Genomic DNA, 21381 nt, shown 5'->3' with positions numbered 1-21381 from the left:
GAGAGGTGATGGGGTAAAGACTACGAGGAGGGGGTCATAGGGGCTGACGGGGGCCAGGAGAGAGTGAGAGTCATGAAAGTGAGAAAGCCATGATGGTAACAGAAAGTACTGGATGTGTAGCAAGCAGGTGCAAGAGTGACTGATAGTGACAGAGACACACTGTGGTTGGCGTGGCACATTTATGCCTAGAAGGGACAGGAGTGTGATGGTTGACGGTCTATTCTTGTTCTATTTTTTTAAGAGAGGCCATGCAGGAGAAGGAAGGGGACAGGGGAAGTGGAAAGGTAGACTTTACTGCTTGAAACAGTGTAGTCCATGCATTGCTATGTAATGACTAAAATGATTATATAAGAACAGACATTAGCAAAATCTTACCTGAAATCATAGTGGCATCACATCAAAGTTATACCCTATTCATAGAAAAAAACTACAGCACATATCATGCATTTCTAGTACCAAAAACGCTAATGCCCTTTTGATTAATTTATGTATTGATGTATATTAATTACTGTTGTAACATGAATGTAAATACCCTACTTCGAAGATACAGGGGACTGTGAGCTTGTGTACTCTAAGCAGCTTCCCACGGTTTTATATTGGTGAGAGCTGCTGGCGCTCAACCCTGTAAAAGCCAGTTAACCTAAATACATTGAAAAATGCCAAAGAGCCAAGTATTGCTGCAGACCGGGAGATTGATTCTCAGTGGGATTGGTAGTAGCAACCTCGTCACATTACAGAGTACAGTGGTTTTAAGTTAATATAAAAATGATCGCTTTAGGACAAAAACAAACATGGCTTTCACAATGGCAGATGGTGAAACATCCGAATATCTTATGAAAAAAGTTTGTTCTCTGCAGTTAAGTAAAAGTGAGAAGACATAAAAATGATGCCAGGGAAGGCAAAGGAGGACATGGAGGAACAAACCTTTTAAAGAAAATATTATTATAACATTTATTTATTTTTTGGGTTTTAATCACGTCTCGCTAAAATGTCTCCAGAGAATAAATGCTTCATGTCATATCTTAATGAGTGATATTTTTCATGCTGAAAAGTATGCACACAGTCACTAATATACACCCAAAACGCATTCACATGCACACATGCGCACACCCACGCAGACTTTGCTTGGGCTCGAGTAACCATAGAGAAATCTAGGACAGTCTTATTTTGATGATTCAAGGCAGGATCATTTAGCAAAGCATGGTGTTCTCAAAATTAGGGGTGTTAAAATTCCCACAGCAGACTAGTTGCTGTTATGCATGAGACAGCATTTCTCCCTGGGAAAAATCCACAACTCCAATCAGCCCTGCTGACCTTCATAGCTGAAATTAACTCTTTAGCATGGAGCTCCCTTCATGCTGCACGACTGCTCTGCGCTCTCCATTAGCCTTGTGGCGTGACTGCTCTCAGTTATTTATCCAGGCGCTCGTTCTGCACAACACCTTTTCTCGCCTTGGACCAAATTGCCTGGAACATTTTGTAGCGGGCCAGGAGAGGGAAAGACCGAGCTGAGAGGCCTCATCGCAAGAACTGATGAGGCCCTGGCAGTCCTTGAGCCCTGTAAAGGGGAAGATTGTTCTCACTACGGGCCATATTAATGTGTGTGTGTGTGTGTGTGTGTGTGTGTGTCTGTGTGTTTGCTGCAAGTGGACTAGCGCACACTGAGGAGTGAAGAAGTATTTTACTGTAGGTCAAGGCCATACTCCCGTCTCTGCATTTTTTTTACTTTCCCAGGAGACATATAGAGACAGAGAGAGAGAGAGAGAGAGAGAGAGAGAGAGAGAGAGAGAGAGAGAGAGGTTAATGTTATGGGAGAGTTGGGAGCAGGATATAGAGAGGGGGAGAGAGGGATTATGGGGAGGATGGAGGATTGGGGGAGTATGGCTTTTCTCACTAGTGCCACTACAGGTAACTCATTCCCTGGACAGTTTTGGTGACATCCTCCTGTATCATCAGCGCTACACGGACCCACATGAGGAAATCAAATTCTGGTGACTGACAGTCATAGTGCACCTTAGTGCCTCTTATTACTATTCACTATTCATTATGTTCATACTTTACTTTATTATATGTTTTATTCTGTGCTAAATTACTATGTTACAACATATCACTACATTTTGCCTTATATAATACTTTAAACTCTAAGTATACTTACATAATGATATTATATAATATTCTGGTATATACTGTTAAAGTTGATGGTATCATATTATTCTTACATGTTCTACTTTGCTGACTCCGCTGCTACTAACTGCACCACTATGTCACTTTGCTTGAGACGGTATTGCAGTATTACAATACTATAAATTATTATTAAGTACAACACTGGTTGTGGATACTGTCTGTATACTGCTTGCCTTGTTATTTTGAGTTTAATTGCTCTTGTACAGTTTCTATTTTTATCCTGTTCTGATTTATTATATATAATTTTAATCATTTGTTTGTATTTATCGATTTTTTTTTTTACTTTCTCTATTTATCTGCACTTATTTATGTCTTTGTCCAGCTACAATACCCGGATTTTCCCTCTGGAGATCAATAACAACTGCCATCTGTTAATTGGTCAACAGAATTATCACTTCTTGCGTGTCTGAGCTCCAAACTAGCATTTCCCAAACTCTTGTGTTTTTTCGGCAGCATTTTTCCTTGCTGCCTGCGGCCTTTTCTCAATCAAAGCTTGTCTCCTTGTTGTCATACAACAGCCACATAAAGAGAAGAAAGAACGCAAAATATTCAACGTTCTCCATTGTGTTCTTGTGTTCCTTTGTTTACTGTGTCGTGGTAGATATGATGTCATGCTACTTGCGTGGTTGACGCAGCTATTACCACCGGGTAACAACCCTGCCTACATTAGGCAGTTACATTACGAGTACTGTCTGTGGTGGAAATGCAAAAAGATGTTGGGTTTAGGTACATGTAGGTACATGCAGGTATGAGGTTTGATATGTACCCCCTGATCTGTCTGTCTGTAGTATCTATCAAATATTCTTTTATCCATGTCTCTCTCTCCTATCTTTCTGTATGTCACTTCCCTCTGGTGGTTGTGTCAGGGTTATCGCTACATTGCGAGCCATCCCTTCTTTTTTACCACCCATAAAGCTTATATAGGCTCAAAGTTACGATTGCAGTTTTACAGAATGCGATCCTCTGCAGGTACAGCCAGGTTGTGAAATTCCTCTTTCTATCACACCAGGGAAAAAAGTTGGCATACGGCAGAGCCAGAGTCACATTAGTTAATGCCAGATATGAATCCTCTCCGCGAAAAAAATGAAGTTGTTATGAATGAGGACCTCTGTGATTAATGCTTCACATCACAGTACAACTTCGACCTTACCCAGCAGGCATATCACAGATGATAATGTGCAGGGCCTGAAGTGCACCCCAAGCAAGAAAACTGTTTTCAGTGTATGGAATTACAGCAGGCTAAAATCTTTAACACTTTTGAGCTCATGGCAGGAAGATACTAGATTTAACAAACATTTTATCATAGTACATAAATCCTAATGAAAGGCACTCTTCTAAAGCAACTGAACTGAAGAAGGTTTTCAGAAGAACGCCATGTATTCAATCAAAACTCATGCCCAGTGATATGGATTTAACTTTTCCAGACATTTTCAAAAGTACTTTCAACGTAAATAGTATCAGAGATACTACAATTATAGAAGATGGTTACAGTTAGACTTGACAACCTTGTCTCTTACAAATTTCGTTTATATACTAATAATTTGCAACAGAAAATACATTTTGAATGAAACATGATGCTGCCAACATAATGGGACAAGGTTGCTAATTATCAACAATATCCGCTCTTTCAATACAATATCTATATATATATAACTAAAGCGTGATAAACATTTTTATAGTTCACTCACAGCACTTGGCTATGTATGTATACATATATATATATATACACACATATATACAGTTGTTGTTTGTATTGGCATGTCATGCCAATAAAGCCTATTGAATAGAAATTGAAATTGAACTGATTGCTCTTAAATATTTCAAAATTCCAAAGTGACTCAAGGCACAAGACACAACATGTTTACTTATTGACATTTTAACGAAACTAGCATTGGTTTGATTGGATGTCACTACACACAGCTGGTTAACAAGCGGCTAAATGAGCCAGTGATGTGAAAGATGAAAGAAGCAGCTGAAAGCTGGACTTCAGTGCTGCGTGTCAACTAATGCAAAGCTACATTTTTGCAAAAGGACATCATACAATTTCTCACAGATGCAAACCCAGAAACTGTGAGAGCTATCAACATGTCACTGAGCAGTTTATTTACATGGATATTTGCGTTGGCTTTGCAGAGTCTTACTCCCGGTCTGAAAAGCTGAACTGCTGGTTACTTAAGTCTCCATCTCCAATGTACCAACTGTATTTGATTCCTCTGCACAAGCCATCGAGGTCACTCTCTCCAGGCAAGAGTGGGTAACGCGTGGGCGGTTGTGAGCATGTTTGTATGAGCGAGCATATGCTTTTTACGTGAGCATGAAGTCATGTTTGTGTATTTGTATGAATGGGCACACCGAGCATATTGATGAGTGAGTTGGTTTGTAGAACATATTGTTCTGAAGGTGTAGCCTCGCCTAGAAAATCACAGACATTGAGAGAAATAACACAGTCTCATATTATGGAAGCCAGAAGTGCTGAAATGAAGGACTACTATACCTAAAGAACAGTATAAAATCATCTGGAACGAACAGAACATACTGTAACTGAAGACTCAAAAATAAACCTGAGCCGATATTAAAACTAAACAGTACACAGTGCATTAGGAGCTGTAGACTGTAACAAAGCATAATAGCCACAAAGAAGTACATACAACACAGAAAAACATAGACAAAGAGAACATCCACTCTAAAAACAAGCAACATCAATATACCACAACAGTAAATGTGTTGTATTTTCCAGTTTTCAACTCTTAACTCAATCTCCAAGTTCGCAGTTGAAAGGAAAACCATGTAGAAATCTGGGACACCGTCTCATTTTGATGATTCAAGGGAGGGTTATCAGTGCCTGGCTGTGTCACCGCCTCACTTTTTGTTTTGGGCTTCACCTCTATTTTCTGCTCTCTTACCATTTTTCTTCACATGGGTTCATCCTTCCATCTCACCTAAAAGAAAAAAACAAAAAAGTGGGACTGATTCAGCTCCCCATCTTGCTGGAGCGCTACCTTGACACTGCTAAGCCAAACTAAGCATGTCTGTGAATGACTCTGTGTGTGTGTGTGGGGGGGGGGGGGGGTGCACAAGTGTTGGGGTGCATGTCCGTGTGCAATGGGCGTGCACCACTCCAAGATTGCCCCCCCCGTATCCTGCTGCGCTGACACTTCCCTCTGATGAAAGGTAGTTGACACAGTAGAGGTAAGTGGTGTGTGAATGTTTGTATACTCAGGAGAGGTTGAGGGCGAGAGCCAGCGTCTGAGTATCATTTCTTCTGCCCCCTCTACCAAGTGGAGAACCAAAGTCTGGCTATTCTTGACTCTCCTCATGCTACTCTGTTCTCATTCATGAAACACACCTGCCAGAGTGTGCTCTTGGTTGCATGGGCCTGTGAGCTAAGTACCCACGCAAATGCAGTTTTGTGTGTGTGTTTTTGAAGCAACACTTGCACGAATGCATTCCAGTGCAGATGTGGCTGATTTTCCGTGGCAGTCATAAATTGCACACAGTTCTCTTATTAGCAGGATGCACAAACTGCTTTCATTGTTGATTACCAGAAAGAGGAATCAATATCACGCATGAATGAACATACATGGCCAACATTACTATGTGTGCTCATACATGAGATGCCGATACTGTCGACGCTCACACAAAGGCAATAAATACACGCCGAAAGAACTATTTTTGTTGCTATACCAGTGTTCGAGACAGATACATCTGAAAACAATTAAAGAACATAAGATATATAAAAGAACAAAAGATAAAGAAAGAAAAATGAAAGAAAAGTGAAACAAGAAATAATTGACTGAAGGAAACAATGAAAGCAACAGAACAAATAAAAAAGAATAATGACAGGCAGAAAGAAAAAGACAGGAGTACAAGAGTCAACAGCTCAGCAGCTGCCCTTCACAACAGTCGAGAACAACCGTCTGCCAACTCCATTCACCTCCCCGTCTGACGCAGGACCGGCGGCCGAGTGTGGACACTGATTTATAATCCACCTCCCTCCCTCCGTCCTTCTGCAAGCCCCCCCGTGTCCCTTCCATGCCTTTACGGCGTCAGCATGACGGTGTTGCTATGGCAACTATGGCCACTGCAGAGGCAAATGCGAGCAGTAATCGATCTCTTCGTGTGGTTGTGTCATGTACATAAAACCTCAAGTTTGGTTTAGTAGATATTTTTCGGTGATGTTTTTGGCAGATCAGTATCAGAGGGAGAGAAGGAGGGGAAAAGGGAGATGACGTGTGACAAAGATCACTGAACTGTCAGCTGAGTTCATGATTTAGCTCTTTTGTCTGATATTCATGTTAAGGATTACAGGCTTCTCTATGGGTGGCAGAATTCTTCCAACCTTGGGCTTAATGAACCTTTCAGAAACCACGGAAAAAGCAAGTTGAATTATATCACTGTTGTTTTTACTCCCTAGAAGGGATGGCAGTGTTGGTTGGTCGGTCGGTTGGTCCTGTGGTGAAACATCTCAACAACTACTGGATTTCTGTTAAATATTGTATAGACATTCATGAGTATGAATCCTACCGACTTTGGCAGTCCACTGGCTTTTTCTTTAGCTGCTGGTTTAGATGGTGAACATGGCCATTGCCATTGTGATCATGTTAGCGTGCTGACATTAGCATTCAACAGCCTCACAAAGCCGCTAGCATGGCTGTGGTCTCTTAGTCTTGTTTAATGGTATGTGCTATTTGTGCCACTTTCTTGTCTGCTGGAGTTTAATTATTTAATTAGTGGAAGATGGTTCCCTGTCAGATTGAAAGACAATAACACGTCTAATCTGGACAAAAAGATTTTCATCCAGGGAACCTTGGAAGCTTTGAATAATGTGTGCCAGACACAAAGTGGACCATCATTGGCTTTGCAACAAGTTCACCAGGGCCTCAAGCTTATCTTACATCGACCCATTTAACATACTTCTAGCCATGACTGTAAACACTGCTTCACTGGCCAAATGGAAATGCACTATACTGTGGTTCCTGCACAAACATACTAAACCACGGATGTAATTGTCTATAATTGATCAGGCCAATGCAGTGCAGTCATCTTGCTTTCCCTGCTTTGAATGAATTGTTCTGTCCATCCCCGCATTGAATGCTCTTAATAGATAGCTCTGTAGCTTTGCACAGGGTACACTGGACTGTAAATCCCTCAAAACCCTTGTTATGGAACTAAGAGAAAGAAAGGCTGACGTTGAAAACATAGGGGGGGCAGAACGATAGACTGAATGACTGTGCGGGGTGGAAGTTCGAAGATTTGAAAAATATGTAATAAGAAAGAAAAACGGGGGGGGAAAGAGCCATTTGATATTGAGAATAAAAGTGAAATGAAACAAAGCCAATTTGGCAGTTTGAAAGTATGCCAGGGCTTGTGTTGATCGGTGTGTATATATGTGAGTGTGTAGGTGTGAAACAGAAAGACCAGTCAGCCTGTGGTGCTGAGAAAACTAGATTCTGAATCCATTTTGAAGGCACACAAATGACCTTGAGGCCCCCATAGTCAGGCAGACGCTGTCCTGAACCAACCTGATTCAACTTCTCTCTTCATATCTGCTGCTGAGAGAGAAAGAGGTGAGAGAGAAGTGTGTGAGAGAGAGAGATGGAGTGGGTCTGTCTGTCCAGTAGCTTATAAAAAGTCCATTATGGTGCGCCTCTATCAGTTTGGGCTCTCCCAGATGGACCCTGGAGTAAATGGACAGCACCAGAGAGCTATAAGCTCAGATTTGATATACAGCTGAGAAATAGCTCTGTGTGTGTTTGGGAGTGTGTGTGTATGTGTGTGTGATTGTGCACGTTTATGAGAGTGTGCATTCAATCATATACGCTGCACTGAAAGAGCTGACAGTAGTCAACGGCGAACATTTCCGTGCCTCGGTTTTTGTGCATGCCATTTACTTAACACGGCTGTTTTACCATATTATCATATGCGCTCCCCTGCCACACACACACACACACACACACACACACACACACACACACACCCGTACCCACACACACACACACAGTCAGTCTTCCCAGCAGGCTTAAATCCCGGCTCAGTCTGACAAAGGAGCCTGTGGCTCTAACTGGCTCTGCCCCAATCCCCTTCCCCAGCCTGCTGCTTTGTACGGGCTCGAAACCGCTTTACTGCGTGACGTTTATTTATCAGCCATATTTACTTCCTATTGTGAAAGTGTGTGTCTCAGCATGTGTGTGTGTGTGTGTGCCACATCAAGGTATATTTGAGCTTTGGTGTCACTGCTAATGTTTGCATTTAGATGTTGTATGCGCTGCGCTCGTGTCTTCATGCTTGTGTGTGTTCATTGAGGCTATCCCACCGCTCTTTGCATTCAGTTGAGGAAGCTGACAAAAACCTCTGCCTGCTGACCGATAGCTCTCAGCAGGCTGTGAATGGGACTTTGTCCTTCTACATGCTACTTTATCAGCTGTTTGTTTGACGGGAGGAAAGAGAGAAAATGGCGAAGAGGTGGATGAGACTGGTCAAGAACCATTGCTTTATTCTTAGCAGCTGTGCTCCAACGAGGCAAACAAATCAAGTGGTTATCCTCGAATAACAAGCAAACCTTAATACTTCAGTGGAAATGTTGTGCTGCTTCTGCGCTGCACTCCCCACATGTTAACCAGTTGAACAATGGCACCAGCACTGTGACATTGCATTTTTCATTTTTAGAACTAGCGTCACCAGGTTGCACTTATTTAATGACATTTGGCAAGAGGGAATAGGATAAAAGACATTTCTTTAAATGAAAATGTCACGGATTATCACTTTATGTGCACTATCATGAGATGTTTCCTGGCTTGGCTGTTTATTAGCAAACAGAGCGCAGGCCATAGCCAGCACCAATACTATTAGCTGTGCTGACAGCTCTGAACTAGCCTCTTGCTTAGACTTTCTCATATAGATTAACTCCTGCTCCCAGACTGGCAGAAAACACGAAAGGAGCAGTAGCTACATTTAGCAGTTTGTTTTATCCTTTGCTCTCTAACTGAACAAACATCTCTAAACACACTAACAAAACAACGTAACAGTAATGCTGCATTCACATGGATCCAGGCAGACGGCAAACCGGATATCATTTTAGTGGACGAGAGCAGGACGGTAAAATTAGGTGAGGCTGGCTTTTTGCCGCCTTTTGTGACAGAGTTTACAACCAGATGTTATGTTGCTCTCTCACACAAGGAGAAAACATGGCCGATCTGGACAGCAAGAAGCTAATCATTTTGGTGCAACAACACCCAGAATTATAGAGCTTAAAATCCTACCGAGACACACATCAAATTCACTATCCATGTTGGAAGTGAATGAATTACTTTACCTTTTGGAGGGAATTTAACAAGGTTTATAGAAAATCAAATAAAGTTTGCCCTTTGAATAAGCTGCGTTTTATAGCTACATGCATTACTAGAATAAGTACATAAAGTAATAGACACGACATAATTGTATTTAATATATTTATGTTTATATTAATTAATCAACATATATCACCATAGCAACACATCGTCATGCGTGTTTCATTTTGGCGTCCTGCCATTCCGTCGGACTGTTTGTTTGTTTATCCCGTGTCGTCCAGAAGAGGCTGTCTACCGTCTGCCTCAATCCATGTGAATGCAGCATGAGTCTCGTCACATGTCAGTTGTGAAAGTCAGAAGTTCCTAACTAGTTATTGCACATCTGTATGTGAAGTTCGTTCTTTGTACCAAGCCAATCACAAGATTATTGATCTTAATGTATTCTTAATGAGACAGCTGAAATAGGTTGACAAGAACAGGGATGAGAGTTCTGCTTTCCACGGTTTTATTTCTGTTCTTTCAACATCAAGTGTTCTCATTAAATCAACTGTGTAAAGGTTTGCTTTTAGCAGAGCCTGAATGCCCTCACATCCCGATAATACATAGATGATGACCTATCATTTTATATTTCTCATGGACTACAACGCAACACAGGTGATCTCTTCATTTGTCAGGGGAAGATTCTCATACACGTTTTCACTTCACTGACACTTCTGTCAGATGACACTGAAGCATCAGCTCCACTACAAGTAAAAAAAATCACCACCTCTGCTCCCGAACAATCATAGGTTTATCGACCCTCTCGATTGGAAATGATACTGCCAGCTATAGATGGAAAATAGATTCCCCTGGAGATTGAGAAACAGCTGAAATGGGTGGCAAAAAGTAAGGATGAGAGAGGGCAAGACGATTTGATGAAGTGTGTGATGATGTATCCATTAAAGTGAAGTCCAGAACATTAAACAATATAGTGGGGTTTGTAAAGGTCAGCACTCTCAAGGGGTTTATCCATATTGATCTTTCCTTTCGATTGTGCCGGACTTCACACCGGTGTCTATCTAAATCCTCTCCTGTGCTGTAGACGTAACAGAGAGACAGAGAGAGAGAAATAAAGAGATAGAGAGAAAGGTGGTCCCCACTGGTCATTTTATGTGAGACATTACTCCTCTGTCCTGCTTCACTGACCTCTGTGTCTCGGAGGCACGGAAGCGTGGAATATACACCCACACACTGGGCTTTATTTGTGCCGGATTCAGCCAGAAAATGATTCGCAAACTCCCAGATTGGGACTCGCTCTCAAAATAAATCAATACGTTTTCTGAAATGTTTAAAAGCAAAATTCAGAAACTTTATGTTATCTTGTTGAAGTTTGTGGTATCTTTTTGTTTCAGTTCATTATTCACGAATTACTTATGAATCCTTTGAGTAGACAGCCAGAACTTAAACCTACCGAACTCCCTTCAGTGGGTAATATTAGCAGCACATGTTCTTAGATGGCACCTGTTAGCATTTTGTCTAAAGCAAATTGAGTTTACTTGAAATTAAATGACCACTGTCTGCTGTATTTTCAGCTGATGAGTGTTGATTGATTAGGATGATGAGTAGTGTTGCAATATCTGGGAGCACTGTATCCTGGCAGAAGTTTAATGTGTAAAATATTACTGTAAAACCTGCAGCTAAGTAGGTGGGCGTTTGCACTGTGCGCTGACCTGAGTAGGGCTAATGAAAACTTGTAAATCCCGCGGCTGTTGGCATATGCCAATATGCGTCTCTACTCTCGATCTGATTGTCACATTAGATGCAACAATATTTTTAGCCAATGATGCGATGAGGCAAAATTGAAATCTGTTTATTGTCTTCTGAAATACTTTCAGAGCGATTTGTTAATTTCAGTTTGTTTCGAAACTAAATGAAACTATCAACCCACACACACGCACTTAAATGTTATTTCTTTTACCAAGGGCTGTAGCCAGCTGCAGATATCATCTAGACAGCACAGAAGCGTAATTATTGTATTGTTCCTGTGGTAAAGTATTGTGCTTTGGCCTTTAAGCACAAGTGGTCCTGCTGAGAACAACATACAAAACAAGGGAATGGGAGGGAGAGTTAGACAGTATGAGTGAAAGAACGAGAGCTGGAGGATGAAGTTGAAGTTTTGTTTTTTTTCCTGACAAAGAGTTGTTTCTGTAAAAGACCAAATTAGAGGGCTGGCGGCCATGAGCGTTTGAGCAACCATGGCAGAGCCTCAACACACTTCCCAGGCATTCATGTTTTGTGTGTGTGGGTGTGCGTGTAATAGGAGGCAGGGGAGGATGTGCCGTGCGTTTTTGTTCTTCCTTAGGTCAACTCCTTGATAGAAGCTAATGCGAGGAACTTTCAGAGTCAATCACAATACACACTCACACACAATCACACTCCATGTGGATAATGTACCTTAGATGCGCTGTATGTCTCAGCTTCTCTGCGTAACTGCAACCACTGCAAAAAGATCCCATGGGCGAGAAGTACCCGAGTGGAAAAATATCTGCTCAATCAAAGATTGTTTCCCCTGCCGAGGGAGTTGATTAAGCCTTGTGTTGCTGAAATTTAGGCTACAAATCCATTTGCACAGATCAGAACAGTCTGTGCTCATGCCTCCGTATGTTTGCACCAATCGAGATAAAACCGACTTAGATATGTTGCATGGTTTCTCCATACTTCCTCTCTGGGCAATCGTTCTGTTTCCACAAAAGCTTGTAACTTATATGAAGTGTTCCATTCAAATCTGATATATTTAGATTCAGGCTTTTTTTTAACATACTTAGCTGTTCTGAATCGTGAATACTATCCCATTGCATTATATATGAACATTTTTATTGACATTTCACGTCGTCCCTCTAAGCTAATGAGCCAGTCAGAATTGACTCCCTCCTGATTTTCTGAGATAATATTGCAGACTTGACATTCTGTTTTCTGTTCCTGCACGATGTGTGCTGAAATGTATCAGTGTGTTCTTTAAATATTCTGCTACAAGGAGCAAGCCAAGGAAATGTAGGCGTTTGTATTTTTGTTTTGCCAGAGTCGTGTTTCAGATGTGCTGAAAATCGTGCCTCTTTTGACTTCTCTGAATGTACAAAACAGCAGTGGGTGCTGATGAGCATTTTATCTACTTTAGCTTTAAAACCAACTTTCTGTCAGCGATGGCACGATTACATGTAGTAAACAAACTGGGCATCCATTTGTCAGTATTTACTTAATCTTAACACACTTTGCCTCTCACTGGATTTCAGATATATGTAGCTATACAATGTATGAATAAAAAAATGAAAGACTTTCTTTTTGTCTCCAGACCCATATGATGATGATGATCTGAAGGTGAAGACCCAAAGACCACGATCAGCTGACCAGCCAGGTGTGTTTCAGGCACAGACAGGTGAGTAATGTGAGTGTGTGTGTGTGTGTGTGTGTGGGGGGGGGTGTGTGTGGGTGGGTGTGTGTGTGTGGGTGGGTGTGTGTGTGTGTGTGGGTGGGTGGGTGATTGTGTGTGTGTGTGTGTGTGTGTGTGTGTGGGTGGGTGGGTGTGTGTGTGTGTGTGTGTGTGTGTGTGTGTTCACAGCCCAGAATCAGGAAAGTAGACAACTTGACCTTTACAGGCTGTATGTGTCAGTGAATTTTAGGAGTTCCATATATATAAAAATATATTATATATTTACCTTTTAAAGGATGTTTGAACCCTGGGGCAGCTGCCATAGTTGACCATAGCCACGTATGAACATGTGAATGTGTGCTTTTGAGTGTGTGTGTGTGTGTGTTGACTTACATAATTAATACGATAGAATTATTCATCACATGATGCATTAAACATATTAAGAATGTCATATGCAGAGGAACCTGCCTCATACATACATGACATTACATGTTGGCTGCTTCACCCACACTAGAATAAGTCATAGATTAATTTGAGCTTCTGCACATGTGCATACACACACACACTTTTCCACATTCACAGCTACCACTGTGTGGAGGAGGAAGTCCCTACCGTGAGGGAAACCCCTGGCTCTTTCTCGTCCTTCTCCTCTTGTTCTCCCCCTTCTTGCTTCTCCCCATTCTTCCATTCCTCCAGGCATGTGTGATGAGCTTAAGCCCTGACTCACAGCATGTTAATGAAGATGTAATGCGATTAACGGACATGCAATTAATTTGATTTCCTTCTTTGCCATGTGATGACGCCTCCATCAAAGGACACGGCGCTCATAAACAATTTAGAAAGAGAGAGAAGCGGAATGACTTAGCTCGTAGTTTTGAGCTTTCAAGGGGCATAACTCAGAGGCAACAATGGGGCGCCCTCCACAGCTGCCTGGAGAACTCAAAATCACCCACAAGCATGTCTTCACACCCAATCTATGGGTGCTTAGAAACTCATAGAAGACACACACACACACACACACACACACAGATGTGCTGTATGTACCACCATATTAACATCTTAAGTGATCCTTTTTGGCTTAAAGCTGTGAGATCATGTGTGTTACCATAAATCCATATTAATATCACCTTAAAACACGTCTCTCTAACAGGATCATGTTCTAATTAATATTCAGTTGAAGTTTATTCACATTATTAATGACATATGCAAATATGCACATATGGCCCATACTTTCATAGTGTGCAGGATTACCATATATTTGGTATTGATGATACACCATGAAAATCTACCATAGAACAATATAAGCAAGGCCCTCGTATATCCAACAAATGATGATCTTGGGCTCTCTCAACTTCTAAATGTCTCTCATCCAGTGGGGGGGAAAAGAGAAAAATGGTCCTGTAACTACAGAAAGTCTGTTTGGTTAATGTAACCACAAAGCTCTTTCATCATCTGTCAGATAGTCCCAGGCTTTTCTCCTGACAATTGTATACATTACGATTGTGTTTGTCTTTTTTCATTGTGGTAATACTGCAATGGTGTCACAGTCGTCCAAGGGAATTTAGATTTTATTTCAGTAAATAAAGAGCAAAGAAAAGCTGAGCATTGCTAACAGGAATCAATAGAGCCAACATGTCTTGATGCTTTCAGTTCGGGGAAGATTGCTGTGAAGAAGCTGTGATCATTTTACAACTAATAATGCCTTTCCTCTTGACCTTTTCTTTTCCATCTGACTTGTAGAAACATTAGCACCATGAAACTGGGAATCATTAAGATTAACCTCTCTCTGCCCATCTTTGCCTTGCTCTTCAGGTGACCCTGCGGCAGAGGAGTGGTCCCAGTGGAGTGTGTGTTCTCTCACATGTGGGCAGGGCTGGCAGGTCAGGACGCGATCATGTGTTTCTTCTCCCTATGGGACACTGTGCAGCGGTGCCCTCCGGGAAACGCGCATGTGCAACAACACCGCTTCCTGTCCAGGCGAACCTGGGGTCACAGGCTCAGGTACGAAGTCTCCATTGGCTGAATTCAGTGGCACTGACTGGTCCATACTGTTTTTTCACAGCAAGAATGATGAGGGTTCAATCTTTGTGTACTTATTAACATGCTATGACTTTCAAAATCTGTGATCCCCACGATGCATGCTGGGATATGCCCCCGGCCTGTGTGACCCCAAGTGGCGATTAAAAAAAGTCGAGCAAATAATTGAACAAGGTTTGCAAAATGATGACCGAATCATTGTTATATACATTGTTTGCAGTTTGTGAATACACTGTAGCCACCAGTTTTTTATTGTGTTTCGTTTTGTAAATGTAAAATTTGCTTTCTGCTTAGCGCCTCACTCACCCACGGAGCATTTACTTGTCTATTTACAATGTGTTAAGAAAGCTGTAAAACCGAAGAAAATAATGACAGTGTGAAACTCTTGTCACTTTTGAGGAAGGTAGGCGGTATGCACACACACACAATCACACACATCGACTTACAGAACGAGAATGTCATTTTGTCACTTCAATTCACGCGACTGGCCAGCTGAGAGAGAGAGAAAGAGAGAGAGAGACACAGAGAGACAGACATGATACCTGGCCTCGATGTCAGCAAGTCTATTAGACTTGCCACGGCTCAGAAGTTCATACTTCCTGGCTTCTCTATCTTTAGCTCTCCTCTGCTCTTGCACTTTTCTTTCAGCATTGTTCTCATTTCATTTCTATATATATATATATTAATGTCTACATATGTCTATACAGATACTGCAGTGTAGAAAATCTGAAAATGAATCTTACAGAACAGTATTAGCAGACAAACTCCTGAAGATGTTTGAATTTACAATGAAACATAAGATAATCGCCTATACAATGCCAGAAATTACTGAATGTAAATTCAATCTGTGTTCGCATTACAGTGACAAACATAGAAAAATATTCAATATGATAACTACAACTACGCTTTTGCTTCGACTTTCATTCAAGAAGCAAAGGCAGCTCCAATATATATTTAACCAATCAAATGCAATTTTCACATGCATATGTGCTCTGCCAATCAGGGTGAGTGTATTCAACCCTACCTGCTTGCTACTATAAGGCAGGAGCAAAATGAAGAGCACCCTCATCCCTTTTTCCTCAGCAACACACAACACAATCAAGCCAGACTGAGTCACTGAGGGAACTTGTGTACCGCTCAGCCTGAATAATGTGAGTTCTGCTCTGGTTTGATTGCTGGTGTAGGTCTTTACTAGCTGAAATTGTGAAGTACTGCCTGTCCTGCTCTTGTTTGATTGCCCTGATTGCAGTTGAAGTGATATCCTGTATGGCATTGGTTCCCTCCTGCCTGGCCTCTGTCCCTCCCCTAATCCACAACTAATGCTCAGTCTCCAACCAGAAGATGAGAAAAATGCAGTGCGGCTCGGTAAACCCACAGTGGATACATCGTCCAGTCGTGTAGCAAACTAGTGTCTTGTGCCCGTTGTCTGTATCTTGCCACTTTAGTTGTATTATGGGTAATGTAGGTGCCAGTTTTTAACAATTAAGAAAGATGCATGGATTACAAAAGACAATATCCCTGGTTCTGCTGCATTAATTTAATACTTTTCTTTTAACTTTCCATGAGTCCAACAATGTTACAGGAGTCCAATGCTAAATCGATGCAGTACTCCTTTAAGATTAAGGCTCTGGCATTATAGCCTTCACCAGAACGGAGACAGTCAAGGTATCTGCTAGCTTCACAATGTGTTCCCTGTCCACTTACATGGCTCTTGTAGCTGGACAGGAGGATGCAATATCCAGATGGACCATCACCATGGAAGTTGTGGAAAATCTTGTCTTGGATATTTTTCCTGATGTAAACCTGGTGCATTCTTGTCAAAATTTGCATCAGGCGAGATCTCCCTGTCACCTGAGAAATTGCATTTGGGGTGGGGCTTTGAAAAGGACATGAACAATCTCATAACTGGTGTTCTTACCAACATGAGCAATGCTAAAACTAGCTACAGTGTTTAGCTTGATCACTATCAAACAGGAGTACACAAAAAAAGGACACAATGGATCTTTTTTGGTGCTCCACTATAACAAGAGAGACTTTTTGGAATATCAATCCTGCTGGCTGTGCAGCAGAATCAAGAGAATGAAGTCTAAGCCAGATATGATATCAGATCGACTACTCCACTAGCTTTCTGCACCAGAACATGACAAAAGGGGGTGATCGGTGATGTCCTGGCCCCTGCAGCAATTGGGGGACTGACTGTCTAAGGAACATATCAAAAAAGCCTGCATCGTCCCTTGACTGCTAGAGAGTAAGAAAGCAGTGGGGTAGTCTCCAGGCTAACTTTAATCCAGTAATATCTAAGAGAGTGCGTCACAAGAATATGGAACCAATGTGCTCCATACACAGCCATTCTAATAACGACAGTGATGTGTTTAAGGACAGACTGTTAAATGAAAAATCAGGGCCCATAACTTCTCTGGGGACAGATAACTCACAGCGAAGTGGGGCCACTACTGTTTAAATGTCAGTGTCACAGCAAGGCTGTGTAGTCATGGGGCTTTAGCCGTTAAGTCTATAGAGCCCCATTTTCAGGGCTTTCCACTAGTTGCTTAAGAGTAGATGGAAGAACCTTTATAGGAAGCAGCATCCATATATGGTCGAACAGGTTCACCCTAATTGTCTTTGAATATTCAAGGTATCTTTGTATCTGCATGCACAGATGCGTATGTGTGTTTGTGATGTTAATGCGTAGTTTTTATGTTTGTGTGTGTGCAGCATGAGGTGTGGGTGTTGTTTTGGCTTTCTCCTTTGTTATTTAAGTGTTATTTAAGTGTCGTTAGTTACTGCAAGTGTACCGATTTGTGTACCGATTTGCATTTTCTGTACATCTGTGTGAGAGTGTTGAGAGGTTGTGTGAGTCTATGTCATTGTATACATTTTTAGCACACGTGCGCATTCTCATGTGAGGTAGGAATCACTCAGTGTTTACTGATGCATCTCAATCGACCCCCCCCCCCCCCAAAAAAAAAACAAGAGAAGCGAAACATTTTCCTTCCCTGGCGGTGCATATGCTAATCTTGTTTTTATGCAAATGTGCCAACACGATTTGTATGTCTAAGTGCCTCATTTTCCATTCAGTGTCGATATTAATATCCTCAGCCATTCCTTTGATGGAATATTGGTTGCTGTGTTATGTTCCGTTTATTATTTCATTTTTTTTTTTTCCTCCACTCCTCTGATGTTTCCTGACGTGGTTCTGGAGGGGTGTAGGGGCACTCCAGGGATTGCCTGAATGGGATCACACCAAATTCAAGTAGACTGGGAATGTGGGGGCGGTAGCAAAGAGACATAAAAGTGTTTAATGAACTTAATGTGATTTACTTTTTTTTCTCCTTTCATTTAACTTTGACTGAATTTGGGGGTAGAATCTACGTGCTTGTTTGATTTGTTAATCTCTTTGCTGCTGGATTCAAGCCCTGTCTGACCCTGAACCGATGGGGAGTCATAAACAAACATACAGTACAGAACACAGAGGCAGACACACGAGCACACTAATCAGGACTGCAGTACTTTGGACTTTCAATTCAGTCACTAAAATCACAGATATATACCTCAAATACTAGAAAAACTACACTTGCATACATACTGTAACACTCTCGTCAATAATGTTGCTAATTGGCTTGCTCTAAAATAAAATGAAACAGCTCCAGCTTGAGTTTTTAGAGAAAGTTGAGTATGCATACACACGCACAGCTCATGCATTCAGGCCTTTCAAACCTGCTGTTCAGGCCATGACACCCAGCAGTGATTTATCTGAAAGATCTGCAAATGAATGTTTTTAACCAAGATCCTCTTTTCTGTTTCATATGCATTTTACTCGCAACCATAAACATAGAAGCCATACAGGCATAAGTGAACACACACACACACACACTTTCACAGTTTCTCCACAGTATCCTCAGGTGGGGAGAGTGCAGTCTGCATACTTAATTGGGTAGATGGGTTTGCCAGAATTTTCCATTCTGCTTTTTACCATTTATTTGTGTTTGTGCACAAGTTAGGACTTAGAAGTGTGGGTGTGTTAGGAGTGTGAGTGTGGGTGGATATGTCTCTGGGCACATCTCTGTGCATGCCTGTATGTGTGTCTGCATGAGTTGGGGAACATCAAAGAAAAACAGCTTGGACAGAAAGCCAATGAAGTGAAAATGGACATTTTTTTTCCTCCTCGTTTTTTTATGGGTAAAACTCCTAAATTAAGGTGATACAGATAATCAATTTTAAGTAATGGTCTGGCTCTTGACAAAGCAAACTAGGCAGTAATTGGTCCGGCAAATTAACTTTTTTTTTTTTTTTCTTGAATATGCGCTGAAGTATAAGGATTTCATGCCCCAAAGCGTGCAAAGTGAAGTAGTACCCCCACTTCTCCTCTATTTAGCTACTGTTCATTTGCTATAGACTCAGTGACATTTAAAACACAGAGTGGAACAATGGTGCATTATGAACACAGTATGTCTGGGTCAGTGCGTAGTCAAACGCTGCAACACCACATTTCCAGTAATCATTCAAGCAAGAGACTGAGGGAGCATGCAAGGATGCAGTCATGAACTCATGGCAGACTCATGCAGATGGTGAACACACAAACTTAGACACGCACACACACTCATGCTTAGTTTTAAATAATGCTGCCATGCTGTGTGCTTTGACCCCAGATGAAAGCTAGTGATAGTGGTAATCCTTTGGGTTAATATGATGCATGTGTCCTTATGGACTATGTATTTCAAAAGCAATACATAAGAAATTAAAAGTTGGTATCTTCATACAGCATGCATCATTGTATTCAAGCATATTTTATAATTGCATAGATTTTAAAGATATGTATAGAATACATCCTCATTACAGATAACCCTTTTCTCTGCAGTGCTGGGAAAGTGTGCATGCATATGTTTAAATAAAGAAGGGCGAGCATGGCATTTTATCTTCTCTTCTTTGAGCTTACTCGGATTTGCATCAGATAACCCAGGCCAGTGTAAGTGAGTCTATGCAATCTTTTTTTTTTGTACGTTTTCCAGCTACTTATTTCTCATCTACCTCTCACAAAGCTGAATTTCTGGAGTTCATGAACTCGTTTTTGTGACCGGGTGTTACACAAATCTGTCACTCTGTTGTTTGATCATCACTGATCAGATTGCTGCTGTAAACATGCTCTTTTCCACCTCCCTCTGTGACTGAAACCCTGATGGCAATGAACTCCATTTTTAATGTGCACAGTTGAACTGAAAGATGAGCTGTATTATGTTAATGTAGTTGTTGGTGTAAAGACAACATATATTATATAATTGCTCTGTGTTGCTTTGTTTATGACTGGAAATGCCACTTGATGGGGGGTATTTGCCTGGTGAAAGTGGTGTAATATAATTCTAATCCCAGTATCCGAGGTCGTGTTTTGTCCTCTTTAATTTGCTTATTTGCTTCTACATTTTTCCTACTTGTGTCCCCATCTCCAGTTGATATTTTCTCCTTTTAATGTGTCTTAGTCCCAAAGCTGCTTCAAGCTTTATTTTATAGGCTAATTGATTGGCTTTGCGCAGTCAGACTTCAGATACACTTGTACTGGGTTTGAGAGATGGAGATTCGATTCGGGTGAATAAGTAATGTCGTACAAGCAATCCTGTAGTGTTGTAGTAAAAAAAAAAAAAAAAAAGAAGAAGAAAAAAGATGCTAAATAACAGAACTCTGACTGAATTGAATTTTTTCACTTTTCTCTGCTCGTTATTGTATCAAGTTCTGGAGTCTCCTGAGAAGATTTTGCAATTTGGAAAGAGATACCCCCAAGAAATCTGCTTGTACGTTGAGGATGCCAGTTATATTTTATTACTATTATGATTTATTCAATTGAATATTTTGGGAATAAGTCTTGTTTCGACATACTTAGGCTGACATACTTCAGCTCACTACATCAGCCATAAACTGCATTGAAATAACTGCCTATCAAATCAGTAACACATGCCACAACTTTCTCAGCTCAAAGATCTGTAATTTGGGGGCTGTTGAACACTTGCAATCTTGAAATCGTGCTTTTTAAAAGAATAAGAAATTCACTGGGGACTTGTTATTTGTTGTTCGCTACAGTCTGACTCACAAATCCCAAAATTAATGTCAACACCAATGAGAATTGGGTTGCACCAGCTATTTGTAAATCCATTACTAAGTTTGTGTGAAAAACTCTTCTTAAGGGTCTTAGTAGCTGCTTGCTAGGTTCAAATATGGTTGCACCTGAAAAAATGGAAAAAGATCTGAGCTAGTAATGTCACACTTATAATGTGTGGAAAAAGTTGCAAGGAAACATCTGTAGAACCATCCAATCAAAATACATCAACAGAGTTAACAGGAAGTCACTGCAGCATCACAAGTTGTCACACAACTTCCTAATATAAGAGTTTTAGGAGTTAAATATGTTAAACCTTATAAATCCAAACCCTTAATCAGGTAGGCATGACTTTATTTTATTTATATCTGCACATGTGGAGA

The 21381-nt window shown here is 41.1% G+C and overlaps 1 protein-coding gene across 1 annotated transcript in view; it reads left to right on the top strand.

Annotated features, from left to right (window-relative positions):
* The window catches only part of adgrb2 (adhesion G protein-coupled receptor B2), a 136615-nt gene that overhangs the window by 20206 nt on the left and 95028 nt on the right, over positions 1-21381 (top strand). Inside the window, exons 2-3 of the mRNA XM_070921286.1 lie at positions 12799-12882; positions 14689-14877. Coding sequence (XP_070777387.1) covers positions 12799-12882; positions 14689-14877 — 273 coding nt within the window. The remainder of the gene's footprint in view (positions 1-12798; positions 12883-14688; positions 14878-21381) is intronic.

Source organism: Enoplosus armatus, chromosome 16, assembly GCF_043641665.1.
Source record: "Enoplosus armatus isolate fEnoArm2 chromosome 16, fEnoArm2.hap1, whole genome shotgun sequence".
NCBI classification, from domain to species: Eukaryota; Metazoa; Chordata; class Actinopteri; order Centrarchiformes; family Enoplosidae; genus Enoplosus; species Enoplosus armatus.
This window is presented reverse-complemented; position numbering and strand designations above follow the sequence as displayed.